Below are 26,122 nucleotides of genomic sequence, written 5' to 3' on the forward strand. Positions count from 1 at the left end.
CAACAGTAATCGCAGGAGTGAGCAATGCTTTAAAAACAAGCCAGATGAAGTGAACAATAGTTTATTACATTAAAGTCAATGAGTCAAAATGCAGTGGCAAATATAAAAGCAGCAGTCAATAAAAGTCTAGGGAAAAGCAGAAAAGGGAAGGCGGGTGGGGGACATGGTCCTCTCGCCAGCACTCTGTCCTTTACAAATGCCGTGTGCATCCACTGGTCCAAATGTTTTTCCACTTGGATCCGCTTACTTTGAGGATGTCTCCAACCGGCACTCACTGAGAGTGTCTGTTAACAGAACGATGATGATGATAATAACAATAATAATAATAATAATAATGGAGGAACTGGGTTCCTGTCTAAGAAAGAAATTCAAATAATTGACTTGAGTGGCTCCTGGATCAGTGCATGCATTGCAATCCCGCTTTGAGAACAAAAAGAATTCTAAAAGGCCACTTTGCCACACTTATGAATTATTGATTTTGGTTGCGCTACAAGTATGTCTTGAAAAATAAATATTTTTTCACTTTAACTTCCTCTCTGCTGATGTGAGGAGCTAATAACTGCTCCTCTAATCAGAAACAATGGAGCTCATTAATATCCAACGTTTTTCTACTACAGACGGTAAATCCATATTTAATGAACACCTATGGTAGCTGTTAATATACTGCTTTGTTTTGATGCATCTGAGATCATCGTCCTGCTGGATAATTCAAACATCAGATCAGATCAATAACCAGGTCACTGGTTACAGAAACATTTTTGACTAAAGGTTATGACTGGCACAGAAGCCCACTAAAATACTTATAATTATTTTACGCTATTTAAACAGAGATCAAATACATATTTTTAAATGAATGTCTTATAAAATGAAAGGTATATTACTGTATTAATTCATAATACATAAATAATGGTACATTTATTTATTTCATTATACATTTATTTAATTTTACCCCTTTTGGTGCAACATACTCTTAAGGAGTCACATCACTATGATTCTGAAATCCATTTTACAACCTCCGCCCTCAGTGTCTCGTGATCGCCCTGGGGTTCCGGACTGGCACTCTGGGAACCTCTTATCTAGAGAACCAAATGTTTTCGACAAACCAACAAACTATTGTTTATTATCAAAGGATCAGAAGTATGTTGATGCTAAATATGGCTCTCAAAAACTTCATCAAGTCTTGATGCATCAGAACAAATCTTCTGTTTGTACATGATGTGACCTGGAAGCTCCGTTCACACTTTACTGGGTAACAGGAAGGAGCATCAGAGATAAAGCTCTTCCTTCCTGTCTTCATATCAGCAGAGCAGCGACAGCAGCTTTCTGGTTCGGTTCTCGTGAGAACAGCATTCCACCAGCAGGGACGCTATTTCCCGAGCTTTTAGGGATCATTTTATTCTGCCTGGAAAACATCCCCACATCATCTTGTCATTTCTTATTATTTGATATCTGAAAAAGTGACCCTGAAGATATAGAAGGAACAAACGACAATAAAACTGCCCCAAATAAGTCACTTCAGGTTTTACTTTTATCAGGAGTCATTACACTGAAGTACAATGATGTAACCATAGAAACAATTTCACAGAGGCACAAGAACAAAGCATCAATAAGAGAGTAAGGCAATTACTGAGGAAGAGGAATGTCTGACAGGGAGTTCTAAGATCAACAGTGTTTATCACATTCCATCCTTCTGTTAGCATCAGGATAGCATCTATCCTGCTCACATTACATCCATCTTTCAACAGTGCTTAGCTTGGTCCCAATAAACAACCATGAAAAATGCTCAATGGAGACAGACCGTAGTTCTTGGGTAATAACAGTTTATTATATTTATGCTTGCAATGTTTCCTCCGATTTGTACTCGAAACAAAGTTCACATTATGACTCGGTGCATTTACATATTTAAAATGATGGATATTTTGAATATTGTTGCATTTAAAAACTAGAAATGATAATTAAAAATAAGGATAGATTTTTCTGTATTTCGCTTGCTGCTCTCCGATCAGAACCAAGCAAAGGAATATTAGCTAACTTCAACTCTGGCCAACTGATCAGATCACCTTCAGACAGGGTTGTTCTCCAGGTGAGCTTACAGTTGAGAATCTTCCAACAGATTAGTTTGTGACATCTTGCGGATCATATAGTTGAGAATTCCTCCGTGTTGGAAGTAAGTCAGCTCCACGTCGGTGTCAAATCTCATGCGCACTTTGAACGTCATTCCTGTGTCCAGCTGTGAAAGCAGTAGAGCCAAACAAACAGGTGCCACGTTCAGAGCTAATTAGGTGTCAGCAGGAAAGCCTTGTCTGGTGCCTACCTTCACATCCACGGTCATGCGGGGGATGAGCTTCTGAGGGATGATGATGGAGTAGCGCTCTCGGCCACTCAGCCCCAGGGTGGCAGCTGTGTCTCCAGGCAGATACTCCAGAGGGATCACTCCCATTCCAACCAGGTTACTGCGGTGGATCCTCTCATAGCTCTCTGCTAGAACGGCCTTAATGCCCTATAGGAACAAGCAAGCATTCAAACACTCACGCCTGGTTTTCTTTCGGATTGAAATAATTTTTTTCCAAGGACAAAAAAGAACAAGGCAGACCTTAGTTTGAAAGAAAAAAATATTTTCAAGTTTATGCTATAGCATGTAGGTGCCCAGCCTTTTTATCACCTTGGACCGGTCAAGGCTTGAGAACGGCCCGGGGGTGGTAGGGTGATGAGCTGTCAGACAAGGCTTTTGCATGTTGGTGTGCCCACTAAAGCAGAGGTGGCTAATCCTGGCCCTCAAGGGCAGGTGTCCTGCAACTCTTAGATGTCTCCCTGGTCCAACACATCTTCTAAGTCAAGTTCACTTCATAGGTAAACTTGACTGCATCTTTTAAGTGCAGTCAGGTGTGTTGAAGTAGAGACACAACTAAAAGGTGCAGGAGAGCGGCCCTTGAGGCCTGGAGTTGCCCACCCCTGTTCTAAAGCCCAGTTCACATGCCACAATTTAAAAATGTTTTGCCCCGATTTTCCCCTTTCGACAATATTGGACCCTTCCTAGTTCTAAGGTTGTCAACTCACTTGTGATACTGATCATCCTGCCTGTGTGGTGTGCTATGACTGATTGGATTCAATCGGTAGAACATTGGACCACTCAAATCAAAAATTGATATCGCAGTGTGTTTGTGAAGAATAAGTTGTCCTCACTAACATAGATCTATCGGTCTCCAGCTAGCGCAGCAGCTTCCCCCATATAAACTCCAGCAATGACTGTTGACCCTCAGCGCTCTCTGAGAGGTCAAAAAGGTGTAGGTTCTTCTTTCAGCCTCAATTCTCCAGGTCGTCGATCTTGGCTTCCAAGTAGGATATTCGCTTCGGGGTTTTGGTAAGATGAGCCGTACTAGTTTCTAAAAGTTCCTCCATTGACATGATTCAGTTTTCAGCTTCCTCCAGTCTAGTAGCATTAGCAGCAACATTTTGCTTCACCTCTGCTATGTTTTTCTCCAAAGAGGCGATGGACTTTGTCTTTTCACCCATGACGTTATCTATGCTGTCCAGTTTGTTTCCAAATCCACCAAACTCTGAATGCAACGAATGAATTTCAGCTAGCACGTCACGCATGCTATCAGTGCTAGCGGTCTCCTCTTTGTCTTGATCTGTTACCAAAACGAATTTTTGTGCGAAAATATCACAGTCCTTGAGAGTGGTCAATTTTGACATTTTCAGATCCAGTTTACGTTTCTAATCCTGTTCCTGTTTTTGAGATGCAGGCCACATGGAGCATCCACTTTAAGCTGCCATCTTGGCTCGTGGTTCCACAGCACCCCCAAGTATCGTTTTTCTTAAGTTAAAGAATAAGTAATTCTGTTTTAGTTTTTTAATCTGTATTTAGGTACAATATGCTGACCAAAAGTTGAACCCTTTGATTGAAGAAATTCAAGTTATCCTTTCCTTTATTTCAACGTACAAAGGGCTTGTTCTGTAGCTATGATGGTAGTTATAAATAGTCCAGAGTGTTCAAATTTACTTGTGGTCAGACTTAATATTAATGACTTTGTCAATATACCATTTGACACTGCAGTAACAGTTGTGTCTCTGCAGTAACATGACATCTTCAAACCTGTTGCTACTTGTTTCACTTTACTTGAGCTAAGAGTTGATATTAATGACACTGTAATAACTGGTTCTGCTTTTTCCATTTTACTTGATGGAAGATTAATTATTAATGACTTTGTTATTAAATCATTTGACAATGTAATAAAACTTAATGGCATCTTTATTATTGCTCCAACTTGTTCCACTTTATTTCTGGTTAGGGGAAATATTAACAGCAGTTTTAAAGTCCCTCCAATGGCTCCCTGTAGCTCAAAGAATAGATTTTAAAATACTGTTGTTAGTTTATAAATCACTGAACAGTTTAGCACCACAATACATTAAAGATCTGCTGTTGTTGTATCAACCTTCCAGACTCTCAGGTTCTGGTTCTGGTTCTGCTCTGCATCCCCAGAACCAGAACCAAGAGAGGAGAAGCAGCTTTCAGCATCTATGCACCAAAAATTTGGAACAAACTTCCAGAAAACTGTAAAACAGCAGAAACCCTGACTTCCTTTAAATCTCAACTAAAAACACACCTGCTTAGAGTTTGATTTGAAATGTAATCAATTAAAAATTTAATGATGGAACAATGAATTGTTTATTCTATGTTGCATAACTTTGTGTTTATGATGTAAAGCACTTTTGAAATGCCTTGCTGCTGAAATGTGCTATGCAAATAAAATTTGACTGACTGATTGATTAATGATTGTGTTGCTAAAGCTTTCGACAGTGTAATAACACTTAACATCTGTAACTCGCCCGATGTTTAGGAGGAAATATTAATCACATAATTATAATGATCTCATAACTGCCACAGTTAAAACAAGCAACAAATGACATGGTAATGCAACACACAAAGATACATTACATTAAAAATTATGATAATTAACTATCATGACATATTTGTGACAGATGATGATTCTTGGTTAATGAAGAGTTGTTATAAAGATATTTTGAATAATTATCAACATTGCTTTTAATGTGTCATTATTTACCAAATGAGACTGACAGTCACAAATATTCACAAAGACTTATTCATGTTTATGACAGTGTCATGTCAGTCTTATGCACACCCTGTCAAAGAGATTAGTCTCATTTATGCTCAGAGCACATGTTCATTAACTTTTATCTGATTCTGTTCAAATAAAAAGGTGCATTAAATAATTCTGTCACAATATGCGATTAACAAATCAATCAATCAATCATATGATAAATTAAAATTAGCTCAATGATGTCCTTTTTGAATATTAATTTGGAAGATAAATTTTGTTTATAGAGACATCAAAATCCATTTTATTTATGGTTTTGGTGATGTGTAGTTTTTATTTCCAATTTATTTATTGTTTTCTTGTGTTTATTTATAATATGTTCCAGTTCCAGTGTCAAGTGTTCTTTACAAAATTAAACATTATTTCTCTTGAAGAGGGAGACTGTGCTTTATTATGCCATTAGTTTTATATTGTCTCCCATCACCAAAAAATATAATGGACTGTGCCAGGCTTTGTCAAAACTTGTTATAAAACTAGGTTTGTAACAATAACAAATTTTACTGTACAATAAATAATCCCAAAGTTATTAGGATAAACAATCATGTTGTTTTGAGACCATTTTAAAGTAGTATTATGGAAATGGTGTGATGTTCACATGGTGCTCTGTGTTTTTTGTTCTGAGCTGATCCATGTCATGTCCCTCATTTCCGTTATTCCTTGAACTCGTGTCACTTCCTGATTGTTTCCCTTCTTAAGCCTCTCTCAGTCATAACCACGCTGCCAGATTATCGAACTCTCTCAGCAAGTAGTTTTCCAGCACTCCTATTTCGCCCTCATCAGTGCAACCACGCTCGTTTCCCGGATTTGCCCCTTTTGCCTTGCCCTTTTGTCTAATGCTGATCGCCCATCGCCCATGCCTGTTTTGGTTACACTGCTCTCGCCCACTCCCACGGATTCTGCTCTCAGCCCCATTGTACTAGTTGAGCCCAAAGAATCAGAATGAAGACTTATAATTATATTACTTACAATTTTTGCTAAAAAGAGAAAAACAAAACAACAAAAAAATAACAACGACGCTAAATCAGGCAAATTTAGAGTTTCTTCCTAGTTCCTGGAACTAGACTGGATGTAGATATAGATTTTATTCTTACAGCGTTGGGTTGAGTTCTACCAAGAAACTGGCTAGCTCAATAAGTCAAACTCTGCAAAAACACTAAATCTGACCAAGTATTTTTGTAGAGTTTTCAGAGCAAATATCTTAGTTCATTAGAAACAAGACAAGAAACCTTTCAGCAAGATATAGGAGCTTGTTTAAGTCAGTAATTCTTGAATATTGATAGAAAGTACTAGTTCCACTGGCAGAATTTCTCACTTAAGACAAGGCAGTTTTACAACTAGAAAATGTATACATTTTTGCACTGTTCCTTCCTCTGCATTCTGACACCATTGTCTGCATTCTTTTCTTGGACATTTCACCAATCCTCAACACTATCCAGCCAGGATTATTATGCAAAAATCTGGTTAAAATGGATGTACATTTTGGCATCCATCAATGATAGATCATTGATTATCTGAAAGCCAGACCTCAGTTTGTGAGGTGACAGAGCTGTAAGTCAGACTGTATAATATGTAACATTGGAGCTCCCCAGGGAACTGTGCTGGCCCTTGGCCCTCTTTCCATTCACCATCTGCACTGCGGACTTTAACTGGGAAATATGCCGGCAATTTTGTGATATTTCCACAGTTGTGCTCTTGAGTCCTCAATGCCCAAAGACCGAGTCAAGACTGAAACCAAATGCAGTTGAGCCCGAGGAGACCGAGACATCAAAAGGTCGAGACCAGTCTTTAGATCAAATAATCTGCAGCGCAGCTGCAGTGTGGAGCTCACACACCAGCTTCTATTCACTTTTATAAAAACTACTCCTGAAACTAAAGTTTCAGACCAGGAGTCCAAGTCAAGTACTTGGGGCACAAATTTAAGTCAAGTCTAAAATACTTTAGTTTCCAACACAAGTGTGGCTCAGATTCCTAAAATGTGGTTAGAAATAGTCTCATTCTTCAAAAAATATGCTTTTATGTTTCAATGAAATTCTGGTTTAACTGTTAATATAAACTTTTATCAAATCACACACCTCTACTTTCTCTTAAGTGACAACATAATGTTATCTCAGAAACACTGTTGAAGAAATAGACCAATAGGCCTCAACAAGTTGTTAAATTTCTAGAATTTCTTGTCTTGATTGGAGCAGAGAATGGCATTTTCACTACATATCCACATCCCTCTGTTTTATAAAAAAAGGTGTGGGATGTGCAGCTCACCAGGAGAAACGGGCCCTTTGCAGCCCAGTCCCTGGAGCTCCCTGAGCCATACTCCTTCCCAGCTAGAATCAGCAGCGGCACACCGGACTGCTTGTATCTCTCAGCTGCATCAAACACGTCAAGCTGCAAGAAAAATGGAACCATCACAAAATCAGAGATGATTTTGTTCAATTTGATACTTTTAGTGTAAAAAAGACATGTAACAAATGAGTTCTGTTGTAATTTTAGTATAGAACTGGTTTAGTGTCAGACCGTGTCTCCAGTAGGAAGGTGAATGGTTTGGGGTGCCTGCTTGTCAAGGAACTTGTTAAAGAGGCGGATGTTGGCAAACGTCCCTCTGGCCATGACTGCATCGTTACCTCTCCGAGAGCCATACGAGTTGTACTCTCTAGGAGTCAGACTGTCAAAACACGAACAGACGTACTAGAAACCAGAGAACTCAATCCAAAGCAGGACAAAGATTAAAAGAGCTAATGAGATCACGCTGATAATTTTAGGATTTTAAAAGTGCAAACATGACAGTTTGCAGATAACCCACCCTCTCTCAGTGAGGTATCGTGCTGCAGCGCTGTTCCTGGCAATGTTTCCTGCAGGAGATATGTGGTCTGTTGTCACAGAGTCACCCAGGTTCAGCAGAACGTAGGCGTCTTTTATGGAATCAGGAGTCGGCAGCTTCATGGTCTGAATCAAGCCCAGGAGATACAGATAAGAGCTCAAACCACACAGTAACACCTGACGTTTTAAACGTGACTTATGCTTCCTTAAGGGGATCCATGATTAGTTGTAACAATAGACTTTATTTGACAAATATTTATTGTTTATGTAAAAACAGTACAGTATTGTTAATACAATACTGTAGGCTGTTTAGGTTTTACACATTTTAATAAAATATTGTCACACAAACATTGCCATGTTGTTCATGGTGCAACGCATGCTGGGTAAATGTTGTCTCTAGGTCTGACTGCACTGTGTTTGCCTCCGGCTCTCTTGCACTGCTTTCTTTTTTTCATGTAGGAAATCATCCAAACTCCTTTTGTTGTTTTTTATTATTATAGCAAACGGTGACACAGTGTGGCATTATCTAAAATTACAACAGGCAAACACAATATGATAAACAACTACTCAGATAAAGTTAGCCTTTCTGTATTTACAGTATGGACCCAACGGTGTCAGCCCAGCACTGCCTGATAATTTGTGATGTTATTTTCTGGAGGTTTTTGAAATGGCTCATTTCCAGACACCAAAATAAACTTATTGCTAAAGACCACCAGGGTGGTTTTGAGCATTTGTGCTGCTTTTAAAAGCTGTAGAAACCCAAATGGAAATAGAAAATGTGCAAAATGTAAATTTGACACAATATGTTCCAAAGAGGTTTTGTACAGCAGCAGAGCAGTGATGTCAGGAGTGTCAGGGTCTCATGGTGAAAGGTGAATCTTTGCCAAAGTGAATCTGACTCTTTGTTAGGCATTTTTGCACATCACATAACAGTTGCACATTTACCGAATTAAAATGTGTTCCACTTCTAGAAGGAAAAAAATTCAGTGGATTCAATTCAAATTTAAATTAAATTCTGTTGGTGATTATAATGTTGTAGTGGCTGTTTTTTTTGCAACAAATTCTGGGCAAAACTTTTTCCTGCACTACAGCAGAGAACTACAGAGTTCTCCATGTCACTGAGAGACAGTTTGTTTCCATGTCTTTGTAGCACCAAAAGGCTAATGCAATTTACTCTATGTGTCTATATTTGAAGAGGTGCAGAGTTAAGCTTCCTTACCAATCCATCAAAGAACGGTGGTGACTTGATATAAGTTGATTTATCATCCCAGGTGTACAGCTTATCAGAAGGAGCCACCAGAGAGTTCCAACGATCATTCACTTTCTGCAATAAAAAATACCTTCAGACCCTAAAGTTTTGCATTGTTTTTTTTTACAGTGTATTTACTAGATATTCATTTGATAGCACCTCAATTTTGTCATAGACTTCTTTGAACATTGATGCAGTGACAAATGTTCTCTCCACTGCCTGGATCTCATCTCGAGTGGGCCAGATATCCCTGAGGAAGATTTGTCTGCCTTCTGAGTTAACAGCTGCATTGGAAAAGAGGAAGGATGACATTTAGAGAATTTGAATTTGATGTTTTAGCTATTTCTATGATAAAGGTAAAAATCTCTGAGGTCAATTGACAAAAACCCAGTAATGTTGAGCTGTATATTGGCTTATTTTTGGTATATCGGGATGAACTATGACATTCCAATTCCAGCTCACTGATGAGTAATTTGGAATAGTCATTTAGTATTATCTTTTTAAAGGTTAATTCTGTTACATCATGATACTAATAATTGTACATCTTCATTTTTTAAATCCACCAAACCTTACTAAATGTGAAACTAAAGTGTAATTCAGGTCCAGTGCATTGAAAAGTAAAAGTTTTCAATACAAGTGCACCAATTGCAGTTTTCTGGCTAATCAACCTTTAAAGAACCTGACCTGCCGATACTGATTGTGTTGTCTGAAAAGTTGCTAAGTCGGCAACAGTGACTCACTATGACAACTGACAACTATTGTTTTCCCAGTCAGTCCTCTCATTGTAGAGCGGAAGAGGACAGCGGCTGGTTTTCAGATCTTTGTGGAGGGAAATGATATCAGTGGATAAGATTGGGTTCTCATCTAAGTATCAGCCGATCTCCCAAAATGAACAAAATCAACACCCATAGTTTTCAATTTGATTAATATCAATAGAATATTGAATATCAATAAAATCAAATAGGACTACAAATTTACTTGACAGAGGGTATGCTACAATTACGTACAGCTTTATGTTGTTCTATTACGTAAAAGTTCAATAAAATTAATTATTAGTTGTGGTCATTATGTGACCTGGATGAAGTGGTTGAGTACTGCAGTCTCATGCAAGCCAGTAGGTCTGCTTATCAGTGCAAATTCTGATAAATATTGGCTACACACTGTAGTTTCTATCAAATTCACTGACAGGAAGCCAGATCTCCACTGGCTTAAAATCCATTTCATCACAGCTTTGAACCACTAGACCTTTTAACTCAGGCATTTTCAATAGGTCCAGCAGCATTATGTCCATTGTTTTATCTTAACCCGCCATCAGCTGTTGCCAACACTGCATGGGATGCCACGAGGTCAAAAAGAACAGCTATCCCATACTGCTGTCCAAAATGTTAACTTTAAAGTTACGTTTTGGACAGTCATCTAAAATCTTCAAGAGACTATAGCCATTTTAAAGAAGCAGGTATGCTGTTATCTCATCATAAAACTATACTCTGTGATGAGCAAGGGATGAGACTGGAAGCTAATATTTCTTTACAGATGATCTTATCTTTTATCCTGATGCTGATCTAAATACCCAGAAACTAAAGAGACCCTACCTAACATTTTGTTTTGCTGCTATATAGCAGCATAACTCACCAATAGGTTCCTTCTCGAAGTCTATCCTCACCGTGCCAGCTATTGCATAAGCTATGACGAGTGGTGGCGAAGCCAGATAGTTGGCTCTGGTGTTGGGGTGGACTCGCCCTTCAAAGTTTCTGTTTCCAGACAGTACTCCTGCAACAACCAGATCCCCCTGAAACACAAACAAGTGTTGGATCTCACATTACAAAGAAAAAACTGAAAAATTGTATCTACCATAATAAAAGGTGATGGAAGATATAGATCTGAAGAAGAGCTACAAAAGCAAAGAGAGTGGAATGGCAGTGCTTGTGAGTAACATGGTGTAAACCAGATTATGTTACTGTCAAGTGTCAACTCTGCAGCATGAATTGAGCTGATCGCAGTAAGTTTTCATCCATATTAGCCTCCAAGGGTTAGCCACTTGTGTTATCTTAACCCGCCATCAGCTGTTGCCAACACTGCATGGGATGCCACGAGGTCAGTTGTTCCTAAGCTGCAGACACAATGTATTAAGGCAATATTTACAATCACCTGTCTCCTACACTTCCAACAAATGAAAATAAAAACTATGAAAAAAAAAACAATCAAAGGAAGCTGAAAAAGTTCAGTTTCGTTTTTTAGGCTGGTGACTGGGATGCACGCTGTCAACCGGACAGAAATTATTTCAATGCTGCGACAGGGCCCCCTCCACAAAGGAAATTTTTTTTTTCTGATACGTTAAATTTTGACCCATTTTTACTTCTTGTCCAAACACTGGTGGCAGCTGTGCATTTGGTACCTGGACCTTCAGTGGGAGCTCACCGATTTAATTCACCATTATAATGTTACAAGTATGCAACCCACCAATAAACAGAACTTTCACAGTTAATCTTGACCAATGCTATTCTGGGGCCAAACCTTTAAACTATGGCGTCCCTCAAGGCTCAATTTTAGGTCCCATTTTGTTCATTTTATATTTATTACCTCTAGGTCAGATTTTCCATAAATTTAACGTTTCCTTTCATTGCTTTGCAGATGACATCCAGATTTATATGCCCCTTAAACTAAAAAATGGAAATAACGAATCTCTTCAGTTATTGACAGATTGTTTGGCTGAAGTTAAATTTTGGATGGGACAAAACTTTCTTCACCTAAATTAAAGAAAAACTCAAGTTATATTATTTGGCCAAAGTCTTTACACTACAAAACTAGATCAGCTCAATTTTGTGAGACCTCAGTTAGGAATCTTGGCTTTACTTTTGATAGCTGTTTAAAGCTCGATAAACAAGTTAGTTCTGTCGTCAAATCGAGTTTTTATCACCTACGGATTTTAGCAAAAATCTAATCTTATTTTTGTTTTAAGGACTTTGAAGGACTGATCCATGCCTTCATTACCACTCGTCTGGATTATTGTAATTCTTTATATAGTGGCATGGTTAAATCACAGATTGATCCAGAATGCAGCGGCACGGCTTCTTACAGGAACCAGGAAGCATGACCATATAAGGCCTATGCGGGTCAATTTACACTAGCTGCCTGTTATGTATAGAATAGATTTTAAGATTCTTTTAACTTATAATGTTTTAAATGGGTTAGTTCCCCCTTATCTTCAGGACCTTTTAAAATTTCAGTCTGTGTCCAGAACTCTCAGATCAAACAATCAGCTTTTACTTACAGTCCATCGGACCCGACTAAGGAAAGGAGATCGGGCTTTTTCTGTTGTTGCTTCTAATTTATGGAACAATTTGCCTTTTCAGATTAGATCTGCTAGCAGCCTGGATCATTTTAAATCGCTTCACAAAACTCATCTTTATTCGTTGGCTTTTAACTGAAGCAATTTTTTGATATTCTGTTTTTATCTATTTATGTTACTGTCGTTCCTGTGCAGCACTTTGGTGCAGTTTTATACCTGTTTTAAAGTGCTATATAAATAAATTTGACATTGACAATACTACAGTAAACCAAAAATGCAATGTAACAAGATCTGGTATTATAAAGGAAGCCCTGGTATCAACATCAGTATTTAGAGATCAGATTTCATGCCTTCAACTTCAAACCTTTACACTAAAACCAACAGTGGCCCACATCACACTCACTCAGCTGCTAATTATTTCTTTATACACAAACTCCATCCACCTCTTTTTACACATGAAAACTTATATGACCATCACAGAGCTGATCTCTTCATTTCAGTTCCACCAATAAGTCCTTAAACAGTCTATTCTTTGTTGTATTCTTGGCAAATCCCAGCCATTTCCTCTGCAATGCTTCTGAGAAGCCGTAATAGTACTGTTCATGACAAAGATTCTCCAGTCTATACAATGTCCAGCCCTTTAGATATAGATTTAGTGAAGTATCGGTGTTCGTTTTCTATTACTTATCTATCTCTTTTTTTTTTTTTTTTTTTTGAGGACCAAATTCCAAATCCAGTGTACTTTCCTGTGTGTAGTGCATCATAGTGGCACATTGTGTTAAAATTTCCGATCTATGCATTGTATAGATGTCTTAAAAATATAGATGTCTTATAAATGGATTTTTAATCACTTCTGAAATCATATCAGCTTCTCCATCTCCGTCAGCCATGGTATGTCAATTAAAATCAACTTCATTCATATTAATATGAGAAGTGAAGGCTGCTGATGAGTGCTGCTTTGCTAACAAAACTTTGGGTTGAGAATTTTGCTCTCACCCTCCAATCAGATCTACTGAGAAGGACCTCGCTGCAGCAATCAGAAAGGGGCAGGACGGACCACTGTCAGTCTCATTACACTCTGGAAGTGAAGGGGGTGCTATTATGTTATCCGCGGTCTCAAGTTTTTGTTATCTTTTGAAATCTGTGCTATATCTTCATCTTTATGAAGCGCAACTCAGTTTTTAAAAAATTATGTAGCTTTCGGTGTACTTCTAATTCTGCTCCTTAGTCACATCTTTTTGGGCATGCTACTGCCTGTAGAGGCATAGCACAACTAATATAATTACATTACTAATCAGAATACCATTAAGTCTTTATTATTTATTATTAATTCTGGCATCCTTGGAACCATAAAAGATCAATTCTGTCACAAAACACCATACCTTTTCATTTTCTTAAGGAAATAAAGCTATTTAAAGGACATAAACAAGACTTGAAAGTGGATCCAATTTCTCTCAATGGCTGACCTGTTGAAACTGTGGCTAATTTTAAAAACCTCGGGTCGTTCCTGGACAGTCAGCTCAAATTTGCTGAAAATAGTAGCTATATTTTTAAGAACTGTTCTCAGAGAATCTATCTTTTAAGAAGACTCACTGATCTTGGGGTTACCCAAGTAGAGGTTGTGTGCAATGTTGAGTGTTTGAACTTTTCATCTCCTCGTCTTGTTTGGTCACATGAGCAGCAGATTAACAGACAAACTTTTAAGAATACTTTCAATGGCGGGAAAAGTAGCAGGTAAAATAGTGGGGAAACCAAAAACAAGAGACCACAGATAATATAGAAAATAGCACCCCTTCACTTCCAGAGTGGAATGGTATAAGGTATATGACTGACAGTGGTCCATCCCACCTGTTTCTGCTTGCTCCAGTGAGGTGTACCAGGATTTCAGCAGGCCATGAAAGGAGAATCTAAAAGCTGATTGGTTTAAAGAACAGTTCTCTATGGCAAGCAGTTTTAACATACATTTGTTTTAACCATTATTACATTCCAGGTATCTCAAATTATTTTATGATCAGACGTTCTGCGATTTAAGATATCTTTAATTATATTTTGACGAGACAAAATACCTACTAGTCTGTTGGCCCTGAGGTGTAAAGCACTTCAGCAATTTGAAAGCACAAATACAAATTACGAAAGCAATACAACATTGAGGACAACACAACATTGAGGAAAACACTACAACGTTGAGGACAAAGCAACGTTGAGGAAAAAGCGACAACCTTCAGGAAAATGCTACAACGTTGAGGAAAACGCGACAACGTTGAGGACAACACTACAACGTTGAGGACAACACTACAACATTGAGGACAATCCAACAAAGTCGAGGAAAAAGCAACAACGTTAAGGACAACGCGACAACTCTGAGGACAATGCGACAAAGTTGAGGAAAACGCTACATTGAGGAAAACGCTACATTGAGGAAAACGCGACAACTTTGAGGACAACGCGACAACGTTGAGGAAAACGCGACAAGTTGAGAAAAACGTGACAACGTTGAGGAAAACGCGACAATGTTGAGGACAACGCGACAATGTTGAAGACAACGCGACAACTTTGAGGAAAATGTGACAACGTTGAGAAAAACGCGACACCGTTGGGGAAAACGTGACAACGTTGAGGAAAATGCTACAACATTGAGGACAACGTGACAAAGTTGAGCAAAATGCTACAACGTCGAGGAAAACGCTAGAACGTTGAGGACAATGTGACAACGTTGAGGAAAACGCTAAGGACAACGCGACAAAGTTGAGCAAAATGCTACAACGTTGAGGAAAGCGCTAAAACGTTGAGCAACGTTGAGGACAACGCGACAACGTTGAGGACAACGGGACAACATTGAGGAAAATGCTACAACGTTGAGGAAAATGCGACAACGTTGAGGAAAATGCGACAACGTTGAGTAAAACGCGACAACATTGAGGACAACGTTGAGGACAACGCGACAATGTTGAGGACAACGCGACAACTTTGAGGAAAATGCGACAACGTTGACAAAAACGCGACACCTTTGGGGAAAACGTGACAACGTTGAGGAAAATGCTACAACATTGAGGACAACGTGACAAAGTTGAGCAAAATGCTACAACGTCGAGGAAAACGCTAGAACGTTGAGGACAGTGCGACAACATCAAGGAAAACGCTAGAATGTTGAGGACAATGCGACAACGTTTAGGACAAGGTTGAGGAAAACGCAAAGGACAATGCGACAAAGTTGAGCAAAATGCTACAATGTTCAGGAAAGCGCTAAAACGTTGAGCAACGTTGAGGACAACGGGACAACATTGAGGAAAATGCTACAACGTTGAGGAAAACGCGACAACGTTGAGGAAAACGCGACAACTTTGAGGACAACGCGACAACATTGAGAAAAACGCGACAAGTTGAGGAAAACGTGAGAACGTTGAGGAAAACGCGACAACATTGAGGAAAACACTACGTTGAGGACAACACGACAACTTTGAGGAAAACGAAACAAGTTGAGGAAAATGCGACAACGTAGAGAAAAACACTACAACGTTGAGGACAATGCAACAACGTTGAGGAAAAAGCGACAACCTTGAGGAAAATGCGACAACGTTGAGGAAAACGCGAGAAGTTGAGGAAAACGCGACAACGTTGAGGAAAACACTACCTTGAAGACAATGCAACAATGTCGAAGAAAAAGCGACAACCTTGAGGAAAATGCTAGAACGTTGAGGAAAACGCGACAACCTTGAGGAAAACCAACAACATTGAGGACAATGCGACGTTGAGGAAAACACTACCTTGAAGACAATGCAACAATGTCGAGGAAAAAGCGACAACCTTGAGGAAAATGCTAGAACGTTGAGGAAAACGCGAAAAAGCGACAACCTTGAGGAAAATGCTAGAACGTTGAGGAAAACGCGACAACCTTGAGGAAAACCAACAACATTGAGGACAATGCGACGTTGAGAAAAACGCTACAACATTGAGGACAACGCGACAACTATGAGGACAACGCAACAACGTTGAGGACAACGCAACAACGTTGAGGAAAACGCTACAGCGTTGAGGAAAACACTACGTTGAGGAAAACACTACGTTGAGGAAAACACTACGTTGAGGAAAACACTACGTTGAGGACAACACGACAACTTTGAGGAAAACGCAACAAGTTGAGGAAAATGCGACAACGTTGAGAAAAACACTACAACGTTGAGGACAATGCAACAACGTTGAGGAAAAAGCGACAACCTTGAGGAAAATGCGACAACGTTGAGGAAAACGTGACAACATTGAGGAAAACACTACGTTGAAGACAATGCAACAATGTCGAGGAAAAAGCGACAACCTTGAGGAAAATGCTAGAACGTTGAGGAAAACGCTACAACAGTGAGGACAACGCGACAACTTTGAGGACAACGCAACAACGTTGAGGAAAACACAACAACGTTGAGGAAAATGCTACAACGTTGAGGAAAATGCGACAATGTTGAGGAAAATGCGACAACATTGGGGAAAACGCAACAACTTTGAGGACAATGCGATGTTGAGGAAAATGCTACAACGTTGAGGAAAACGCGACAACGTTGATGAAAACACTACGTTGAGGAAAACGCGACAACGTTGAGGACAACGCAACAACGTTGAGGAAAACGCAACAATGTTGAGAAAAACACTACAACGTTGAAGACAATGCAACAACGTTGAGGAAAAAGCGATAACCTTGAGGAAAACACTACGTTGAGGAAAACACTACGTTGAGGACAACACGACAACTTTGAGGAAAACGCAACAAGTTGAGGAAAATGCGACAACGTTGAGAAAAACACTACAACGTTGAGGACAATGCAACAACTTTGAGGAAAAAGCGACAACCTTGAGGAAAATGCGACAACGTTGAGGAAAACGCGACAACGTTGAGGAAAACACTACGTTGAAGACAATGCAACAATGTCGAGGAAAAAGCGACAACCTTGAGGAAAATGCTAGAACGTTGAAGAAAACGCTACAACATTGAGGACAACGCGACAACTTTGAGGACAATGCAACAACGTTGAGGAAAATGCTACAACGTTGAGGAAAATGCGACAATGTTGAGGAAAATGCGACAACATTGGGGAAAACGCAACAACTTTGAGGACAATGCGATGTTGAGGAAAATGCTACAACGTTGAGGAAAACGCGACAACGTTGATGAAAACACTACGTTGAGGAAAACGCGACAACGTTGAGGAAAACACAACAAGTTGAGGAAAACGCAACAACGTTGAGAAAAACACTACAACGTTGAAGACAATGCAACAACGTTGAGGAAAAAGCGACAACCTTGAGGAAAATGCGACAACGTTGAGGAAAAAGCGATAACCTTGAGGAAAACACTACGTTGAGGAAAACACTACGTTGAGGACAACACGACAACTTTGAGGAAAACGCAACAAGTTGAGGAAAATGCGACAACGTTGAGAAAAACACTACAACGTTGAGGACAATGCAACAACTTTGAGGAAAAAGCGACAACCTTGAGGAAAATGCGACAACGTTGAGGAAAACGCGACAACGTTGAGGAAAACACTACGTTGAAGACAATGCAACAATGTCGAGGAAAAAGCGACAACCTTGAGGAAAATGCTAGAACGTTGAAGAAAACGCTACAACATTGAGGACAACGCGACAACTTTGAGGACAATGCAACAACGTTGAGGAAAATGCTACAACGTTGAGGAAAATGCGACAATGTTGAGGAAAATGCGACAACATTGGGAAAACGCAACAACTTGAGGACAATGCGATGTTGAGGAAAATGCTACAACGTTGAGGAAAACGCGACAACGTTGATGAAAACACTACGTTGAGGAAAACGCGACAACGTTGAGGAAAACGCAACAAGTTGAGGAAAACGCAACAACGTTGAGAAAAACACTACAACATTGAAGACAATGCAACAACGTTGAGGAAAAAGCGACAACCTTGAGGAAAATGCGACAACGTTGAGGAAAACGCGACAACCTTGAGGAAAACGCGACAACCTTGAGGAAAACGCAACAACATTGAGGACAATGCGACGTTGATGAAAACGCTACAACATTGAGGATAACGCGACAACTTTGAGGACAACGCAACAACGTTGAGGAAAACGCATCAACGTTGAGGACAACGCAACAACGTTGAGGAAAAATGCTACAACGTTGAGGAAAACGTGACAACGTTGAGGACAACACGACAACTTTGAGGAAAACGCAACAAGTTGAGGAAAATGCGACAACGTTGAGAAAAACACTACAACGTTGAGGACTATGCAACAACGTGGAGGAAAAAGTGACAACCTTGAGGAAAAAGCGACAACATTGAGGAAAATGCGACAACGTTGAGAAAAACGCGACAACGTTGAGGAAAACACTACGTTGAAGACAATGCAACAATGTGAGGAAAAATCGACAACCTTGAGAAAAATGCTAGAACGTTGAGGAAAACGCGACAACCTTGAGGAAAACGCAACATTGAGGACAATGCGACGTTGAGGAAAACGCTACAACATTGAGGACAACGTGACAACTTTGAGGACAACGCAACAACGTTGAGGAAAACGCAACAACGTTGAGGAAAAAGCTACAACGTTGAGGAAAATGCGACAACGTTGAGGAAAACGTGACAACTTTGAGGACAACGCGACAACGTTGAGGAAAACGCGACAACGTTGAGGAGAACGCGACAACGTTGAGGACAACGCGACAACGTTGAGGACAACGCGACAACTTTGAGGACAACGCGACAACTTTGAGGAAAACGCGACAACGTCGAGGACAACGCGACAACGTTGAGGACAACGCGACAATGTTGAGAAAAATGCTACAACGTTGAGAAAAATGCTACAACGTTGAGGAAAACGCTACAACGTTGAGGACAACGCGACAACGTTGAGGACAACGCGACAACTCTGAGGACAATGCGACAAAGTTGAGGAAAACGCTACAACATTGAGGAAAACGTGACAATGTTGAGGACAACGCGACACCGTTGAGGAAAACGTGACAACGTGGAGGACAACAGGGACAACATTGAGGAAACGCAACAACTTTGAGGAAAACGCTACAACATTGAGGACAATGCCACAAAGTTGAGGAAAAAAACGTGACAACGTTGAGGAAAATGCTACAACATTGAGGACAACGCGACAAAGTTGAGCAAAATGCTACAACGTTGAGGAAAACGCGACAACGTTGAAGACAACGCAACAACGTTGAAGACAATGCGACAAAGTTTAGCAAAATGCTACAACGTTGAAGAAAGCGCTACAACCTTAAGCAACGTTGAGGACAACGCAACAACGTTGAGGACAACAGGACAACATTGAGGAAACGCAACAACGTTGAGGACAATGCGACAACGTTGAGGAAAACGCGACAACATTGAGGATAATGCTACAACATTAAGAAGAACGCGACAACTTTTAGAAAAACGGTAGAGGTATGTCCCAGTGGGAGACCTAAAACATTTCTGATTGGACTAAAAATTGTTTTACTTTTGAACCAGAAGTCATTCTGGTGTGGTTCATTTCAATGAGAACCAAAGCAAGTGGTAATGTGGTCACTTCGCCATGTATTGCCAAAACTGTGGAAAAGAGCTGGTTGAGCCTTCACCGAACTTTTGTAGCAATTGTGGCAAGAGGACTCAAGAAATTTGTTTGGAAGATACTCCACAATGTTCTTTAGACTCCTTTATTGTCCATTAAACTTACATAAAATGGAAATGTATCTTTGGCAATGGCACAAGAAATTTGTGTCGTTCCGGTTCTGTTGCACTGCGATCAGGCTGGCTGCCTTTTCGGAAGGAACGCCCACTCAATTTAGACTTCTGCATAGCACAGATATACAGACTAATTGTTTAACAACAAACTTTCAATTAATGATCAGTCAAAACAGTAAATCATAGATTGGCTCCTACATGTCAAGTTACTTCCTGAAAACTTGATAGGTAGACACTCAATTATTAGTTTTTACCAGTGCTGTGTTTGTGCTTTCTGATACAATGTAATATAGTTGACCGAATACTTAGTAGAAGTTAGTTTGGCTTGTTTTTTTCCCCCTTGTTTTGCAGTTGGAAAATTCTCTTGCTTGTCCGATTCTGACCCAGAGATTGTCATTAGAAAATCATCCGACTTTGATCTTGCTAACACACTGATAAGTCCAAGTTCAAATGTATTTGGTCTGTCGTTTTTATTTTACCTAAGCTTCATAGGACTATGTAGATGTTAAATTGTGTTTCATTTTCTTCAGCCATGGAAACCTATGGATGAGCGTAGTCGTTTACAAAAGGGGCTTTCAGAGGAGCTTTCAGAGATCAATGAGTATCGCTCTTGAATATCAATACTCAAGATCAATACTGTGAACAAGTGTCACTGACATCATGACACTGTAATTAACTATGAAAAACTAATTAAGTATGAACAATTGTGATCAAATTAGAGATATGACATTACTTGATCAGATATCAAATTTAACCAGCTTCTTTCCTTGTTTTTTTTTTTTTCATCTTTAGTTGGTAACACATGTTTTTGTGTCGTTCTGAAAAATTGTGTGAAATGTTGGAATATACATGAATACATGGAATGGCACATGAAAATTTTTTCAATGTGATTAATAAAAATATACTGTTGCATGAAAATTTTGGTTTTTTGCACAGTGAAAACATTTTTTTTTAAAGTTGAAATTTTATTGTACTTTTATGTATTAAAAGTAAACAATGTATATTATTATTTATGTATATAATATTTAAAATATTATATATCAGTTAATGATGACTTTTGAGCACTGTGGAAAATTAGCTTTACTTTGTATATTTAGTTTTGTTTTTCTTTTTTTTTCACATAGTCAACTACAGTGTGGTTCACATTTACACAGGACTTACACAGAATACTTCATATTTATGCTATGAATAAAGTACATTGCTTATGTTTCTATCCTTAACAGATTCAAAGATGGACTGGTAAGTCTTGGGTTTTTTGCTGCACTGCAGCAGCATTCCAGTGTCCTGTCCCCAGTCCTATGTTTTTCTGCCAAGGCCCTGACTGCTTCAGACTTGGAGACCTTGTTCAAACCAGATCTCAGCCCAGTAGAAAGCAAAAGGAGGGTAAAGCCTTGCCATAATTTTGGGAAAATTTGATCATATGATGTCCCTTCCAAAGTGATAGCTTTGAAAGGGCTATGAGCACATGAAGTCAACATGAGCGAAAACACTACAACCGAGATACATTGTTTTTAGTCCAGTGGTATCCAGGGACATTAGCGACACAAGACGCGACAACTGAAATACTCAGACTGTTTAGTCAGATGGAAATGTTTATATTTTAGAACTTTGATAAATGCCCGTATCCTGAGCCTAAACCAGACATACACCAGTCTAAACTAACAGTATTTGCTCAAAGGGATTGTTGACTTCATGAGCTGATAATTATGAATAAACTGCCACATAAGAATGGCTATCATATGAAAATATTATCGAAAAATAATTTCATATGACGTTGTAATAAGAAGGACTTATTACAAGAAATCTATGTCTAGGTGGCAAAAGACAAAAATGTTAAATGTGTTACAAAAAACCTAGTTTGTTTTGCAAAACTTTTTTCCTGTTCTTTTCTTTCTTACAGCTATAAGCAAGTTAAAACAAAATTAAATTAAAACAAATACTCAAAACTTTATTGGAATTGTATTAAGAGTGTAATGTGCAGATTTTGTCTTCATAGTTCGGAATAGATGCACAATTTGTTGCTGTTCTGAATAACAATGAGGCTTCCACTCCATATTGGCAAAATGAACAGAAGACAAAATATTAAAAGATTTGATGCTGGTTGTTTGTGTTTACAGCCTCGCTATGTGTTTTAGCAATAAATACAATTCCATAGCTGACTCCCAGTCTTGTGACTGCTGTTGTCCAAGTTGTTGCATGGCTTGCTGTACATTTTCCTCGATGTCTTTATCACCACACAACTCTGTCACCTGACTTGCTTCTGGGAAAACATCCAGAAATCGCTGTCCTCAACAGGAAATCGACAATCTCTTGATCCATATCTGCAAAGTCAGAAAATAATTAATGATAGAATTGTGATAGATATTTTCTATATTTAGTACAAGTACTTATACTGGGTCTTGTGACCCAGTATAAGTGAGCACTATCAGTGACAGCTTATACAGTGTATCACAAAAGTAAGTACACCCTTCAGATATAAATAAGCTGTACTCAGACTACTTTTCATTGTGTAATTGTGTCTTTTTGTTGGTCTTATCCCATGAAAATATTAAACTTGAATACCTGAAGAAATGTGAAGGGTGTACTTACTTTTGTGATATACTGTACATTAACAGCTATAGGTTACTTGTACATAGATAATAAGTGTCCTAACTTGTGCTAACAACACTTCTGCATTATCATGAAATGTCTAGCATTATTTCTATTTGTGAAGATGTCAATTACCTGTGAGGCAAGAGATAAGAGTTCATTTGGAATCCCCCCAGAACATGATGTAAGTCTGATTGGCTGGATCCTGGGGTTATTACAGAGATCTTTGCATTCATCCAGGTCTTTCTGGTGAAGCAGAATCTGAGCAAGCAGTGGTGCTCATGGCTTCAATTGAAGTTTCCGGAGTCTCTAAAAACTTCCAAATAAAGTCCATCCAAAACTGAGACCTGAGGATTGAATTAGAAGCGGTTCTGTTCTTTTTCATATTAAAATAATTAAAAAGATTCTGTCCATAATATTGACAGCATGCTATAAATGTATCTCAAACTGAATATCGCGTCCGACTTTTCCACGTGCAAACTAAAACTTTGTATAACATCTGTCACCAAACAATGAACAATTCTAATTTGGAAAAAAATAGCTAAAGCCTTATGAAAATAAATGTTTTAAACAAATTCAATATCAAAAAACGATAGCCATGTGACTGTCAACTCCATAGGAACTTCCTATGAAGTTACCATGACAACAATAAACTAACCACAAGCTTAGAACCAGCTTTCACCTCATTCCTAATTTATAAACTGTAAAAGTATGTTACATCTATTATGATTTTCGAGTACTCTACCCAACTCTGTGTGAAACAAAAATTAATATCACAGATATGTATTCTAGTACTTACTGCCGATCTAGCTAAATTTGCTTAACTAACACCTAGCTTACATGTCTGTTACTATAGTCACCAGAACCTTGTTTTTCACAGGGTTTGGACGTACTTTACAAATTCGTTTAAACTCAGACTGTATGCCTCCATGGACTTCAGACTGTGATCAACTTTCGCTGTACTTCATATCTGAAAAACTCAGATGTACCCACCTTCCTCTTCTGAAAAAAAGACCACCATGACTCGATGAGTTGCTTCCCTGTGGAAGATCCGTAACTGTGGCTTGATGACCCGTAACTGTGGCTTGATGACCCAGCATAATAATCTGTATCCACATGGCGAAGGGTACATTGTATTGTTGCCACAGTCCCGTTCTCTGTGCCGAGGTCTGTTTGCAGTCTCATTGGTATTACGCCAAGACTCTTGACATGTTTATATAGTGCTGGGCAATGACAGAGGAATTGTTGTTGCCCCATAAACAAGCCACATTATTCTTCTCGAAAAACCATCTTGACGAATGGCTTCAGTTTGTCGTAGCCATCTACATGCCATATGTAATTGAGCCCCATAGAGTGATGCGTGCGTCTGGTAAACCTCCTGCGAGTCCTCAGAGCAATGCCTTGAGGATTCAGCTGCCGCAGCAGTCTCATTACAGCATCACGTTTGACACACAGGTTGTGTTTTTGTTTGAGAACTTGCCACATGGTTCGATAGCCAAATAATTGCCCTGGTCTTCTCAGCTCCATCATAATGGCACGCCTCACATCAGGAAGTCGAGAGTAGTTGCCTTGTCTTTCCAGCCCTGCTTCTTTCAAATGAGTCTTTAGTGAATGCATGCTAAAGTCCAGTTCACACTACATGATTTTAGAATAGTCGGCCGATTCTTAAAACGTGAGAGACCACACACGAGCCGATTTAAAATCGTAGGTATGATGGGTTCGATGGTAGAATGTGAGGTTTCACTCAAGGACATTCCACTCCCAGTTACGAAATCCCTTAAAATTCTGCATACTTGAATTTAGAGTAAACAAACATGGGCAACGACGTTGAAGCTGTAACTTTAGTTTGTGGACTTATTTTAATCCAAAAGGGACATAACCAAAAATCAAAGTGTTGGATTAAAAACTGGAGACATCGTGAGCAAGAACTGTATCTGTTGTACCACAAAATGGAAGAGGTTTTTTTTTTTTCTCATAACAAATACTGTTTTTAATTTTATTCTATTTTTTCGGTTTTCTCGTTTAATTAATCGTTACGATTTACTTATAGTTTTATAATTTTTGGTTGTGTTGATGTTGTAGAATATGTGCATATACTGGGTTAGGGTTAACCCGTCAAATGTCAGACCCAGTAATTTTGACTTGTCAAAATGTAATTAAAAATATCTTGATTATTCTTAGTCAGAATGCAAATGCAGATATATTAAATTACCATTCTGGAGAGTCAAAATATAGTTTTGTCTACTCAAAATGCATTTTTAGATATCTAGAATGTAATTACGGACAGTCAGACAAAACCGAATTTATGTTAAAACGGCTTGCCACAGTTCTGGTGCTATATTGTTTAGTTAGTGTAGGCCTCCAACACCGATTCTGAAGGCCCTGGCCAGATTAGGTTGACGCTGGCAACACATAGATACTGAAATCTGATTGGACGAGACACCAATAAGCCACATAGGCATATAAAAGAAACAGAGAAGGCAAGAGAATGTTGTAAAAGAATAGAATAGACAACTGAAGTATATCAGTAACATTTAACTTAACTAACTTTTTTAAATGAGGTTGTCGATATATATTAGTGATTACGATAATGCTAAGGCTTGCAGTGAAGAACTCGCAGGCCCTGACGTCCACAACTGTGTTTCAGGCTAGAGAACCCAAAAGTTGAGGTGAGCAGTAGTTATTTGAGACTCTACAACAACCTTTCAAGTTTAGCCTAACCGGAGAGAAGACATACTGCCTTGTTCTGGTACCAAAAGAAAAGTCACCAATCACTCATCAAAGACTATAGACTAACCAAAACAAAAAAGCTATCAGGGCCCCCCCCTGTAGTTTACATATTACCATAGAGATGAAGACGCGATCATTTACCAGCTTCAACAAACCCACTGTCATCTGGACAAAGCAGGCAGTCCTGTGAGGATTATGTTCTTTGATTTCTCCATAACATTTAGCACAATTCAGTCTGATCTGCTCTTTCAGAAACTCCAGAAGACACAGATGGAGGCCTCAACAATCACTCGGATCTATTTCTACATCACAAACAGACCACAGTTTGTGAAACTGAAGGACTGTGTGTTTAACCAGTTTCCTTTTCACTCTGTACACGTCAAACTTCCACCACAAGTCTGACTTCTGTCATCTCCAGAAATCTTCAGATGACTCTGCGGTTGACAAGTGTATCAGAGATGGACAAGAAGCTGAGGACAGAGAGTTGGTGGAGCGCTTTGTGTTATTGTATAGAATGTGAACAAAACAAAGGAGATAATTGTAGATTTACAATCATAGATGTTTGTACTTCCAGCATTCCAGGAAGAAGCTGTACTTCCTAGAATGCTGTTTCAATGGTCTAAA

General features: G+C 39.0%; 1 protein-coding gene across 3 annotated transcripts in view; it reads right to left on the minus strand.

The window, feature by feature from the left end:
• Positions 1-1,506: 1,506 nt before the first annotated feature.
• Positions 1,507-26,122, minus strand: part of aco1 (aconitase 1, soluble) — a 36,163-nt gene continuing 11,547 nt past the window's right edge. For all 3 annotated transcript variants that reach the window (XM_055056382.1, XM_055056384.1, XM_055056385.1), the window contains 8 exons: positions 10,816-10,972; positions 9,343-9,467; positions 9,154-9,258; positions 7,918-8,060; positions 7,632-7,779; positions 7,380-7,502; positions 2,315-2,500; positions 1,507-2,230 (listed from right to left, as the gene is read on the minus strand). In XM_055056382.1, coding sequence (XP_054912357.1) covers positions 2,090-2,230; positions 2,315-2,500; positions 7,380-7,502; positions 7,632-7,779; positions 7,918-8,060; positions 9,154-9,258; positions 9,343-9,467; positions 10,816-10,972 — 1,128 coding nt within the window. In that variant the 3' untranslated portion in view covers positions 1,507-2,089. The remainder of the gene's footprint in view (positions 2,231-2,314; positions 2,501-7,379; positions 7,503-7,631; positions 7,780-7,917; positions 8,061-9,153; positions 9,259-9,342; positions 9,468-10,815; positions 10,973-26,122) is intronic.

Source organism: Poeciliopsis prolifica, unplaced genomic scaffold, assembly GCF_027474105.1.
Source record: "Poeciliopsis prolifica strain line A6 unplaced genomic scaffold, Auburn_PproV2 SCAFFOLD045, whole genome shotgun sequence".
NCBI classification, from domain to species: Eukaryota; Metazoa; Chordata; class Actinopteri; order Cyprinodontiformes; family Poeciliidae; genus Poeciliopsis; species Poeciliopsis prolifica.